Raw genomic sequence first — 10,838 nt, forward strand, 5'->3', positions numbered from 1 at the left:
CTGCCGCTGCCGCTCCCACGCGCTACTGGCACCAGCCTTGCTCACACCCACTGACAGTGTGGAGTGATTAGGGCCAGTGCCAGCAGCGGGTGCAAGTGGCTGCTGCTGCCTGGATCGCCCCTCAGGAGCAGGGGGAGGTGGAGAAGCCCTTAGGGGCAATTGGGATCCGTCCAAGATCACTCAGATTGCTAATTTGTGCAAGTCTAAAGCCTGAACTTGAACATAAATCTGCGCAAGCCTAAAGTCGCAGTTTTTCATTTCACTGCTTTTTCAGTCTGTATAGGGTTTCCTTTTGTTATTTTTATGTTGAGAAGAAGGGGAACTTACTAATTCAATAAATGACTGAAGACCTAAAAAGTCAAATAGGTGATGGTGAGATAACCTAGGAACTGGTAACAGGAGGAAGCCACTACCAACTCATCTAAGAAAGAAAAGAGGGGCGTATAACCAGAGCCAGGGACTGCAGTCAACTGACAAAAGCTAAAACCAAGGCAAACCTATCCAGAAGGACCTAGCAGCTCAGACATGGTACAGGCACTTCCAGAGTCTTCTTCCAAATAGAGAGGGACAGGAGGCCACATTCTGGCTTTCCCCTTTTCCAACCACCTATCTCCTGCCTGGGACTCCCAGGGGCAGAGCAGAGGCCCAGAGTCAGCTGACCTTGGAACCTGAGAAAGTCAACCTGCAGGGTTCAGCCTCATGCCCTCTGTCTTCCCCCCACCCAGAGCAGAGTAGAGGAACAATGGGGAATGAATTCGAGGGCAAACAGCCCCAAGGCTGGCGACTGGCACTAGATCAAGTCTGAAGGCAGACTATGGCAGACATTTTGGGTAGGGGAAAAAACTTGATTTTTCATTAAGGCATAAAAGTGTTAACAGCAAAGAGATTTGGCTATCTTTTCAGCATGGCTGGGACTGGAGTCCATGTGAAGAAAGGGATATTGATGAGATCATGAAGGGCCTTGCATGCCAAGCCAAGGAGCTTGAAGTCTATTTTATAGGTGGTCATATATAACCAAAATTATGTCTTGAAAAGAAAATGCTGGCATCATTATAGATGTTATCAGGGGGGGTGGGGAGGATAGGTTAGAACCCCTTTGCCAAAGGCTGGTGTAGTAAAGGCCTCACTGGGAGGGAGGGTCAGCGAAGCTTTGGCGCGGTCCTGCCGTAACTACAAACTTAATAGAGATTGACATTCTGGCGGTGTAGACTCCAAACCAATGAGATTTGTGAGGCCCTAGACTTGTCAGACAATACTCTGAAAATGCTTTTTCATTTCATGCTTTAAAGTTTCTTTAGAAGTGTAAGGGGTGTAAGGATAGGAGTGTAAGGGGTCTGGAAACACTATCAGAGAAAAAACAATGGAGATGTTTACCTTAGAGAGAAGGAATCATGTCTCACTGAAAAGGTGAGTTACCTTTAGAAGAGCAGGCTCTCTAGAGTCTATGACCCAAGGGAAAGGTTATCCAGTGAAGACCCTTCTGAACAGAGGCCCCAGAAATAAAATAAGACACACTGAAATCTGTTCATTGCTTTATTCATTCTTTTCAGGAGTCACTACATTTTAGGATGGAACAAGTTTCAGCCAGGGAGGAGGAGACCATCCTCCTCCTTCCATTCTTGCTTTATCCTGCCATCACAGCAAAAGTGAAAGGGCCCCCTGAAAGGTAGAAAGACGGTAATAAAAATAAGAGCAGGTTACATGTAATTAGCACATTTCCAAAAATAGTCACTCCTATTTAGCCACCATTTTACTGACAGGTAATCGAAGTCTCAAAGTGGTTAAGTCCGATCACAGAGCTGGTAAATGGCAAAGTCACAACTAGAGAATAGGTCTTGCCCTGGTTGGGAAGTTCAGTTGGTAAGAGCATCATCCTAATGTACCAAGTTTGTGGGTTTGATCCCGTCAGGGTGCATGTAAGAGTCAACCAATGAATGCATCAATAAGTAAAACAACAAATTGATGTTTCTCTCTCTCTTTTTTCCTCTTCTTTCCTCTCTCATTAAAATCAATTTATACATTAAATTATTTTTCTTTAAACTCATAGGTCTGTTATTCACATGTTCCTACTGAAAATGTAGATACTGCACTTTTCTCAAGATTACTGGACATGCAAACTTTATATGAGCCATCAGTAAGGGGGAAATACACATTCACAAGTGAGAACTGGGTGAGGTGGGAGCTGCATAAGCATTCAGGGTAGCTGAGCCCTGCCTGTGACAAACTACCCCACAAGCTGTAGTTACCAGCAGTTTCTTCACAGACTCAGAGGCCTCTGGGCCCAGCTCATTCACACACTTCCTTAGTCCTTCTATGAGGTGCTCAACAGAAATGCCCAGAGTATTCAGTAGATTCTTTAATGGATCCAGAACGGTGAGAGGTAAAGGTACGGCATTCTTGACATTGTCGAGGAGGAAGGCGGTAGCTGCGGAGCAAAAGGGAAGCTGAGTGAAAGAGGATCATCTGCTCCTGTCTATGACCTCACCACGTTGCACTCTGTCCATCACGGCTCCATTCCAGCCATGCTCATCTTGATTGCCCATGAAAACTCCTGCCTTGGGGCCTTTGCACCTGCTGTCCCAGTTCCCTAGAACTTTCTTTCCCCAGATAGCTACATTATTTGGTCTTTCCTCACATTATTTGGTCTCTCCTCAAAAGTTACATTCTTAGAGAGGTATCAAAAATAGCACACCTGTAACCCTCTATCTTTATTTTTTCTTACCACTACCTAGAATATTAAATCTTTTTGTTTTTGCCTCCCTCCTCTCATTAGAATGTAGGCTCCATGAGGAAAGGAACTTACGTTTTACTCACTACTGCGCCCCATGCCTAGCTCACCGTACTGCACCTTGGCAGGTAGTAAGCACTTAAACGATACTAGTGATTGACTGAATAGGGGTGTACTTTACATGTGAATTGAAATGCCATAAGCAAACTCCACTTGGGGCCAGGTGTGGATCCAACCACAGCCCAGGAAACTGTTCCCAACCAATTTACCTCAATGCTATAAACATAATTGAACAATGACTCTGTACCAGTTGGTGTAGCTACATAGATGCATAAGATAAGAACACTCCATTCTGAGAGCTCACATTGTCTGGTGGACAATATAGATCTGTGCACACACAGTGCTGCATATTATGGGCAATGCTCTACGGAAATACAAAAGAAGGGATGACTAATTCTGCTGTGGGTGAGTGTTGCAGGAATCTTGGAAAATGCCAGAATCACAAGGTAAAGAAGGGAACAGAATTTTAAAAAGAACAAAATTAACAAAGGCACTGAGATATTAAAATGAAAGTACATGCGTGGTGTAGTGAGTCTTCTGCCCAGAATGGCTGGAGTGCAGAACTCCATTGGGGTGTGCTGAGGAGGGATAAAGGGGGTGAGGCTGCAAAATTCAGGTGAGGTCAGGTTTTTCAAAGCCTTGAATGACATACTAATGAGTTTGAGGTGTTGTTTTTTGTTTGTTTGTTTGTTTCCTGAGGGCAATGGGAAGCTATCAAGGCATTTATATGAGACAACTGCATTTTATATCTTCAGTTTTAGAAATGTAACTTTTATGTAGAAAACGAATCAGTAGAAAAGTATAGAGAATGGAAAAATACGTATATTTTTATAAAATGCGTGCAGATATGTAAACATACTTGTGCATGAACAGATTCATAAGAACTCCTATAACATATTCTCCTGCTGACTAAGATCCTGCCATAGTTCATTTTCTTCTGGAATCCTTTTCATGTACCTGTTCAAATCATAAAAAATTGAGTCTGTTCACTTTCACCTTCTACCACCTATTTTCCCTCCAGAATTCCCTTCCAGTGAATGATATTTTTTTCCCTCCACCCATCTTTCAGTGGTCACCTCTGCCAGTGGATGTTTGTCCCTGGAAACTAAAGAACAAAAATAGCTGAAACTGATGAAATTACAAATTTGTCAAAAATTTCATAAGCTGCCACTTAGTTTCTCATGACTGATCTCTTTACTTCTTAAACACTTTGGTATCTTCTCTGTATGTAGTTATATACTTCTGGGGGAAGGCTCTGCAATGCTTTTTGTTCTCTGAGTGAGCAGTGACCATCACTGAATGTGTCAGTTCCCATTATCCTCCAAGAAGCAAGCCTCTGTACCGGACCCAGACATTGAATAGTTCGCCCTCACTCTCCCAGGGCTCTAGCTGAATACCACTGTAATCACTTCTACAGAAGTCTTCTCCCCCTTGCCACACTATAGGCACCCTAAGAACAATATTTATGTCTGACCCATCTCGAATCTTCCAATGCTTATCCAGTGCCCAACAAGTTGTAGCCATTCAATAGATAGCCACTGGGGTATTGGGCTAGTGCAGTGGTCGGCAACATGTGGCTCGCGAGCCACATGCGGCTCTTTGGCCCCTTCAGTGGGGCTCTTCCACAAAATACCAACTTCTGCGCATGGGCCACGAAGTTTCAATCGCACTGTACGTGCGCACCCGCACATGGTATTTTGTGGAAGAGCCACACTCAAGGGGCCAAAGAGCTGCATGTGGCTCATGAGCCGCAGTTTGCTGACCACTGGGCTAGGATTTAGATTGGGGTAAGTGGAGTACATCTGAAAACCCTTCCAACTTTACCATTCTAAACTCCCTCCACCATATACCACTGGAAGCCTGGGCTGACTAGTTGTGTCCTATTAAGAGAAAAGTAGAGAAATGTCCTACGTTCCAGGCTACTTACCAGAGTAACTGCAAATGCCAATGGTCACCAGCAGGAATACAGTGACTAGCTTCATGGTAGGTTACCTGTGATATCTCTGCCTGGAGTTAAAAAGTAAATCTGCCAAGGCAGGGGTCTCACGTGCTTCAGCAAGTGTAACGGTGGCTTTTGCACACACGCATATTTATATACCTACCGGGGGCTTGAATTTCAGTCACTGCCACTTGATTCGCTGCAGCAAAAAAGAGCATGAAGGTCATGCTTGTCACTTAAACAAATGGGAGGTTTTCCGTCTTTCCCTCATGTTCTCACGAGAAACAAAGCCCTACTTTAAAGCATTCTCAAGGACCTCTTGCAGAAGCCCTTGCAAAACAAAACAGATGCCAGGGGCAGACAAAGAGCTCTAAGAATCCTTCTTCTGAAAGAATATTGAAAAATAAGGGAAGGTTTTGCATTGACAAGAGAAGGAGTGAAAGTTCTGTTGTTCCTCTACCTTTCTACTTATTTCAAGTTTGGAGAATTGCATTACCCAGTGAACTACCCAGTTGAGGAAGCGATCTGGAGGTCCCATCAGCCTGGTATAATATGGAGGCAGCTTAATGACATCTAGTGCCATATTTCTGTAGAACTTATCTCCACCCATCCCAGCTCCACTTACACATCTACTATGGCAAGATCTCTGACCTTTGCTAGTGCCTCCAGTTGTTTTGGGAAACCCTAGGGTGTGCCTTCTCTGTGCCCTCAGATGGAATAATAAGCTCAGGATCTAAAATAAAAATGCTTTTTTAAAAACTTGGGATGCAATATTTTCTCTTTGTGTAATCTTGGATTAGACATTTTTATTTTACATTATAGTATTAGTATCCTTATCTAAAATGGGGACATTAACAGCAGGGCAGTCCCAAAGATGTGACTCTAAGAAAAACTTTATTTTGCCAGACCCTATCTATATAAACAAGATGAACTGCTGAAATATGCCTATTAGAGCCATCTGGTAGTTCAAGCCCTTGCAATCATGCAAAAGGAATGCTGAGCTGGCCACAGAAACAATCTGCTGGAAAGGCTGCCCTCCTGGAACCAGGACTCAGTCATGGGGACTCAGGATGACCCTGTTAGGAAGCCCAAGTCTTGGAGCTCCTTAGGGAACCTGGTGCCTCATAAGCAAGGAAGAGGAAAAAAGAACCTTGCAGGCAAGAAACAGAGAACAGGGTTCCCTGGCCAAATGGCACTAATGGCCCCAGCAATCCTCACTATTTAGGAAGGACTCTGAACACTTACTTTCAGGAAGATATGCTATGGCACAGTCCCTTTAAGGTGCAAGGCTAGGGGTTGGGGCCTAACTTGAGGATGTCATATTGTGGTGAGGATTTAATGAAATTATGTAGACAAAGGATGCAAATGAACCAAACCAAGATTAACACTTAATAAGTCTCTTCTATTATTAACTCCTATAAGTTACTGAGCTACCATGGCTATTTCTTTATGTTTCTGCTGCATTGTAAACTGCATGTAGGAGATCATGTAGTATTACTGCCACTCATACTCAGTCCTGCTACTCCTACTGCTTTCTCTGCAAGAGATGGCTTCTGTTTTTCCTGCGTATTACCACTCCACCAGGTATACTGATGTGTCCAAACCCTCAAAAAGCAAGGTTGTGTGGTACAGTGGTGGTGAGTCCATGCCATCTTTATTTTTATGTTATAATCTTTTTATGGGACACTAATCAACACTGCCCTCGTCTGTGCTTGTCATTTGCCTACATTTCCCCTCTTCTGCTCTGCTCTATACTGGAAGTTGAGTTGGTCATACTGTGGCTTCCAGACTTCCTTGTCCACTGTGTCTGGTTAGGATTAGATACTGGAAGGCACTGGTGGAGGCTGAATCTTCCCCATGGTTCCCTGTCCTTCCAAACATGCCCTTTGTCTGTGCTCCTACCCAAGCCAGGCCGATCCACCACTGTCCCAGCTTCTGCTGGGTGGCTCCAGCTCTGGCCCCAGCTTCTCACTCTGCTCCTCCAGGCCAAGAAGCAGGGAACAGCCTCCAGCATTTTCTAACATTAGGACAGACTCACCTCCACCTCTACCACCACCACTCCTATTGCTTTAACTGTATTTCTAACATCTTGTACATTATCATCCAAGTTAAATTTTTCTTGTTTTGACCTCCTGGTAAGGTTTTAATTTCCTGGCTGGATTCTGACTAATGATGCATCCTAAAAATACTGTACCGCTTTTGGTAAAAACAGATTTTTCCTTTTTAAAACATAGGTCTCTCTCCCACAAGCACCAAGTTATGAATCCATGAGGGGCAGGGCCAACACTCAAGCAAGAGAAATAGAGCTTTATACACACACAGATGTTTCTCCCTCCCAAACTCTGCAGCACTTTGTACTGTTTCAAGTTTGTCTGCTGGTCCCAGAGGTGAGTTCTTTCCTAGACCCCTTTGCTAATAAAGTTCTGATGGGCCTATCAAGTAGATATGCGGTTTTGGCCAAAACCTAATAGTAGACATGGATGGCTTACACTAAAGGTTAGAACCGGCTCCACACTAAACACACCTGTACAGTCATCAAGCACTAGTTTTCACTCATTTAACAGATATTTATTGAGCATTTACTGTGTGCTAGGCACTATACCAGGAACTAGAGCTGGAGGAGTAAACCAGGCAAGCAAACTTCATGCCTTCATGGAGTTGAAAGTGCAATGGGATAAACAGACAATACTAGTAAACAGGTAAACAAAGAAAAGAACTAAAGGTCAGTGCTATGAAGAAGCAAATAGGGTGCTATGCTAGTGAATGAGTGGATGGGGAGTCCAGTCTGATTTAAAAAGAGACTTTGACATGGCTAATATGGCTACTTCCATCCTGCCTATGAACTGAGTCATTGTATTAATCACATCTTTTTATCTTGGGGACTTGCTGACCCTGGGGATAATGCTCCTGGCAGGGTGAGCTAATTCCTAGAGACAGCAAACAATGCATTTGGAAATGACCTTTCAAATGCAAACCCACCAATCCAAAGCTCACATTGTCAACCCCCTCCTTTATGGAGCTCTGACCCTCTAGTTTACTATCCCTCTGTCCTGGCCTTGAGGGCCAGGTACCAGAAAACTAGGGACAGCCCTTTCACCCTGAGCCCACTGAAATTATTCAAACTAGCCTATCCTAACCCTGCTTACCCTGTCTCTCCCATCCCTTCCCATGGGAACCACAATACAGGCTGTGCCCACTTACTGCCCCACCTGACAAACCTGGTGTTTCCTGTGTGGCATGCCCGCCCCTTTTCTAGGGATCTGTGATTTTACCAAACTTTTCAATGGCAGTCATCTCCTGATCTGTTAGCCTGAATAATAATAAAATATCTTTTAAAACAGCCACGCAGCCTTTTTTTGTACTGATGTTTTCTCTTTGCAGCATAATTATGTGAATGTATTTTTTCCCAGGGCTAATTTGTAAACATCTTGAGGGGGGTTTGTGTTGTTCATGTTTGGATCCTACACACTTGATAATATTATTAGGAACCACTAATCTGTGCTAAGCACTACACTTTGCTTATGGTTTCCATTTAATTCTCACAAAACCACTGATGATAAGAGCTTTCCTCCTATTTTATACATGATAGTCTGAAGCTGGAAGCAATGAATTAATTGCCAAGGTCACTCAGACATAAATAACATGGCCAGAACTTGAGTCCTTTCTTTTCTGTACCTTTAAACATTTAATTAATATGCATTTCCAGTAAGCATTTGTGAAACAAATTAATTTATGAAGAGACATGAAAGGAAAAAGAAATGAATGTCAGTGATTCTAAATTAATTTTGGATGTGCTTTTCGAATGGATTTCTTGTGGAGATTAAATTTATAATCGGGAGTGGAAATTCAATTAGCTATTCCATTCAACAACTATTTGTTGAGCATGTTTGGTGCATTTGGCCCTGTGGTAGATTCTGGAATGCAGCAATAGAAAACTGGGCATGGACCTTGTCTCATTTTAATTAATGGACATTGTTAGAAGCAAGTCGGTAAGTCTTTATTTTTTCCCTCTGTAAGAGGAATGGCAATTATAAAGAGGTCACCTGCATGTAGATGCAAGACACTGATCAAGAAAAAGAAAAAACTCAGCCTGAGATTTCATCTCTCTCTCTTCCTTCTAGCTAAAAGAAGACAGTCATCAGAAATGTCAAACTAGAGCCTCGTATTTTCTTTACTTGCTGCAAATTGGACCGTCAAAAGTCACCCAAACTTAAGTCTACATAAAAAGGGAAAAAATTGTCTTCAAATTTGTCTTTAAAAGCACAAGCATATAACATATAATCAAATGTCACAGCTCAGTGTTTCAGCTTCATAAAGCTTGGAGAAAAGCAAAACTATCTGTTCCTGGCTGCTTTCCACATCGATCCTTCCCATTTAGTGCAAGCAAATCAGTCCATTGTCATTTGAGGCTAACTTTTAGCTCCTTTTCTAGGCACCGCGGAGAAATCCAAATGGAATGGGAGCACAGGAGGATTTCATACAAGAAATGACCAAGACCAAATAGAAGCAGAATCTAGGGAACAATCAGAAGGAACATAAGTGATCAGTCCAGGCTTGATTTTCCAATGAAGGCTTCCTGAATTCAAGTGGTTCTTGAATCCACAAATTTGGATAAGCAGAGAGGATAAAAAATAAAACCAGTATCTGCAATGTTTTATCTTAGAAAACAATTTGAGACAATCAGGTGGGCTGAAAAGAAGGATGCATGCACAGTGTGTCTTTTATTTTTCTGTGCCAGGACTATCTGACCACAGCAGGTGTCAAACACGTGTTTAGTTTACAATCAAACAATCAATGAGTTGTGTCAGATGAGTCTGATGCAAATGAATGGCTACAAAAGGATAAACTCTAAGTTTTACCTGGCAATATTTGATCAATATGGGTTCTTGAACAGGGGAAAACCTGACCATAGGAGTTTATAAAGCAAATTAGGGCTAGGGGAGGCAGAAAGGCCTTTCAGTGTCCTCGACTCTGGGCCCAGATGACCATACTGCCAATCCATGGCCTACTCCCACATTCACAGCTAATTCACTGCCTTTTGAGGGGACCAGGACAGCATCTGCTGCCCTTACTTACTGCAAGATGTCAAGCCTCACCTAGGATAGATCTTCCGTGTCCAGCAAGCACTCTCCTTGCCATGATCCTGTCCTAAGTCCTGCCTTCCACTGCCCTTTATAGAGGAATGATTTCACCATGTACCATGGTAACCTTGCAGGGATCTACAGAGGCAAAAGGTGGGACCATGGCTTCTCTGAGTCTTAGGGGAACACCTTGTGATATTCTTGGAACATGAGATGGGAGGCCTGTAAGAGCTATGAGCCATCTTCCACTCTTCTTCCCATCTTCCCCGGGAGGCTATCATAGACGTCCCTCACTGCCTCCAGGTTCTATGAGGTGTGGGACTATCTGCCCTACCCCTCTCAGGACAGGGCAGCAGATTATAAAACCAAACCCTCCTAGCTGCAGACTAGAATTGCCTCCTCAGCAACAGGGCATCCTACAACTGGTGTGCAATCATCCAGTCCCTCTTGTTTGGGTGCCATCCTTTCTGATGTGTGAGACCAAGATGGTAGGGAACTGGCACTTCTGACTTATTCCTCTCTTTGCTGACTGTATAAGTGATAAAGTGTCTGAATCTAAAGTGGTTCGCTGAGCCTTTAGCATCCTTTCAATCAGGCCTTGGCTTTGCCTTGTCCCGTATGTGTGAGTTTGACATGCTGTCAATACACAGCCAGACTGCATGTTCTCCATGTGGGTGTGATTCCAAGAAAAACATCGAAAGCGAATGGTGTACTTGGCCATGTTATAGGTCTTCACTCAGTGTCTCAACTATAAATCATTTTTCCTCTTTCCAAAAGTTTATACTATGACTCTGCTGGACAGTGAAGTACAGGGTGGGGAGGCCTTTTTTATAAGGCATGTTGGCTCCTGGCAAGTCTCATACAAATGTGCATAGTAGATATTGTTTGCTCAGCAATGTCTCCAGTTTCTCCACACCTTCCCAGGGTTGGGCTGTTCTTGCATTCCTTGAATGCCCTTATTCTTTCTCTAGTTATTAAGGACACTGGTCCTGGAGCCATCCTGTCTGCATCCATATCCCAGCTCCTCCTT

The 10,838-nt window shown here is 43.4% G+C and overlaps 1 protein-coding gene across 1 annotated transcript; it reads right to left on the reverse strand.

The window, feature by feature from the left end:
* Window positions 1-1,526: 1,526 nt before the first annotated feature.
* SCGB3A2 (secretoglobin family 3A member 2) lies at window positions 1,527-4,920 on the reverse strand. The gene is made up of 3 exons (XM_036315285.1): window positions 4,716-4,920; window positions 2,247-2,425; window positions 1,527-1,659 (listed from the first exon to the last, which is right to left on the reverse strand). The coding sequence occupies exons 1-3, from the start codon at window positions 4,768-4,770 to the stop codon at window positions 1,636-1,638; spliced, it is 258 nt and encodes an 85-aa protein (XP_036171178.1). The 5' UTR covers window positions 4,771-4,920; the 3' UTR covers window positions 1,527-1,635.
* Between the last annotated feature and the right edge of the window lie 5,918 nt (window positions 4,921-10,838).

The sequence above is a fragment of the Myotis myotis genome, unplaced genomic scaffold (genome assembly GCF_014108235.1).
Source record: "Myotis myotis isolate mMyoMyo1 unplaced genomic scaffold, mMyoMyo1.p scaffold_m19_p_6, whole genome shotgun sequence".
In the NCBI taxonomy this organism is placed as follows: domain Eukaryota; kingdom Metazoa; phylum Chordata; class Mammalia; order Chiroptera; family Vespertilionidae; genus Myotis; species Myotis myotis.

Coding starts and splice junctions, on each gene's coding strand:
- SCGB3A2 (XM_036315285.1), bottom strand. CDS start 4,770: ATGAAGCTAGTCACTGTATTCCTGCTGGTGACCATTGGCATTTGCAGT. Junction 2,426..4,715: donor TGGCATTTGCAGTTACTCTG/GTAAGTAGCCTG, acceptor TTTGCTCCGCAG/CTACCGCCTTCCTCCTCGAC. Junction 1,660..2,246: donor AGTCTGTGAAGAAACTGCTG/GTAACTACAGCT, acceptor TCTACCTTTCAG/GGGGCCCTTTCACTTTTGCT.